Source organism: Callorhinus ursinus, unplaced genomic scaffold (genome assembly GCF_003265705.2).
Source record: "Callorhinus ursinus isolate GAN/ISIS: 27379988/994484 unplaced genomic scaffold, GSC_fseal_2.0 scaffold116, whole genome shotgun sequence".
In the NCBI taxonomy this organism is placed as follows: Eukaryota; Metazoa; Chordata; class Mammalia; order Carnivora; family Otariidae; genus Callorhinus; species Callorhinus ursinus.
In genome coordinates, this window is record NW_027397178.1 from 161,588 (window position 1) to 163,686 (window position 2,099).

Genomic DNA, 2,099 nt, shown 5'->3' on the forward strand with positions numbered 1-2,099 from the left:
AGCAAAACAAAGAGGCAGGGAGCAAAAGTTGGGAGGAGAGAGAAAAGGGTTGAGGAGGGTCAAACAAAAGGGTGCTGTCCTTGCCGCATCACATGTTCTAGCTTAGTCTGCACCACCCCAGCACCTTCCCAGCAGACCCCTCAGACTAGTCCTCCCTTTTGAGGGACTCAAGAAAAGAAACCTGATCCACATGGTTCAGCAGGTGCGGTCATGGCTAGAGTCACTCATTTGCATCTGCAGCACAGAGGGGCCATGTGGAAAGCCCCAGAGGCTCCTGTGATGGCCCTAGAGGCTCATGAAGAGCAGTAAAGGACATGGGCCTAGGATGCATTAACCTCTTACAGTCCACACCCAAAGGCCAAGAGACCGGGGAACAAGCTGATGACCAAAGTCACCACAGAGACTAGGGCAGTTCTTCACTTATCTCTCTCCAGGGCAGGAGAGACGGAGGACCCAGGGACACTACAGAGCATTACCCTATTCTGCCACCTCAAATCCCAGGAACGAAATGCAAGTTGGGTGAAACCTAGGGCAAAGAAGAACTGTGTTCCCAGGGGAGAATGATCCAGAGTAGGCCAGCCTCTCTTCCCAGAACCTTTCTATGCCAAACACCCAGGACGAGGAAAACAGTATGAGAAAGAAGAAGTAGGAAGGAAGGGAAAGAGGAGAAAGATGAAGAGGAAGAAGAAGATAAGTCGTTTCATTGTCCAGACATTATCTGGACCTTCATGTCATTACAAGATATAATGATATACTTTTCAAAAATGAAAGTGAGGTAATTGCAGTGAGGAGTGACCTGGCCTGGTTTGGACAGCCTGCAGAGTGTCAAATCGAAAGGCCGGGAGCTTCTGTGGCATTTGCCCCCCTTGAGCTCACAGGCAACCACAGGACTGTTACAGACAGCGTTGACCGTATCCAGATCCTCGTGGATGAATGTGTACTGGTTTATGCACGTGCGGTTGTGCTCCTTCAGCTTCTGTACCATCAGGCTGTTGCATTCCCTGGCCATCAGGTCAGACCTAAGGTAGTCTTTGTGGCTCTGAAGGAGAGGCTCAGCTCTGAGCATCTTGCTTCCCTGAACTTCGTCTTCCCCGAGGACGGTGTCTTCGGCCCAGCCTGGTTGCACCACTCCTTTGTTGCTAAGCAGCAAGGTTTCTGTAGTTCGGCTGCCCTCTCCTTTCGTGGCCTTGGTCTTGTCCTCTGAGTCACTGGACCACAGCTCACTCAGGGACTGCTCGCTCTCCTCCAGGACTGCTGCAGCCATCTGAAGCCCCAGCCCCAGGCCCAGCCCCAGGCCCAGTAGGAGCAGCAACATCATGAAGAAGATCTGCACCAGAGTCAGCTTCATTTTTCCTGGAGGGCCAAAGGGAAACAGAAGGACTGACTTTGAGATGAAACTAGGCTCCAGGAGGGACCCTAGACTCCCTAAATACTGACACCATAGTCTTTGGGGTCTCCTCTCCCTTCTCCGCATTACCCCCTCCCCTCAAGGCAGAGATTCTTTCTTGTTCTTTTCCCATTTCTCTGGTCCCTCCCCACAACATTCCCGTTGCTGTATAATAACGTATGATCTTGCACGACAGGAAGATGACCAGGAGAAGCAGTTCTGAAATTGGTTCGCATACGGGGAATCAGTAGGGAAAGGTGACATCAAATGGCTCCTACACAAAAATTAGTTCCAAATAACCCAAGAGAATGGTTGAAAAGACAAGCAAGTACAGTGGCATACTTTCCTTGAGAGAAATTCTTATAGAAAGCCTTATTCTCGGTAAAGGACTAGAATTGCCATAGGACACCATCTCTCTATTTTTATCCCAAGTTAATTTTTGCTCATTCCAGTGTCTATTACTGTCCTTGCTACCCGTCCTTCCCCTCAAAAGATAAAAAGGAATAGAAAAAGCACTTTGGTCCATTCTTACTCCTAAGCTGAGGCTACATTGTAGGGACAGGTGGCGCTTTGAGCGGGGGGGAGGCGATGCCCAATTTCCATCTCAGGCCCCTATTAAAACTACATCATGTCATGCCAGAACCCTTCTACTACTAAAGATCTCTTAGCACTTGGGTATTTCCTGATGATTAGTCTTGTACTCTCAGGGAAG

General features: G+C 49.5%; 1 protein-coding gene across 1 annotated transcript; it reads right to left on the bottom strand.

Moving 5' to 3' along the window:
* Nucleotides 1-700: 700 nt before the first annotated feature.
* Nucleotides 701-1,348, bottom strand: RNASE10 (ribonuclease A family member 10 (inactive)). Its single transcript, XM_025883821.1, has one exon. The coding sequence runs from the start codon at nucleotides 1,346-1,348 to the stop codon at nucleotides 701-703; it is 648 nt and encodes a 215-aa protein (XP_025739606.1).
* Nucleotides 1,349-2,099: the final 751 nt, after the last annotated feature.

Coding starts and splice junctions, on each gene's coding strand:
- RNASE10 (XM_025883821.1), bottom strand. CDS start 1,348: ATGAAGCTGACTCTGGTGCAGATCTTCTTCATGATGTTGCTGCTCCTA.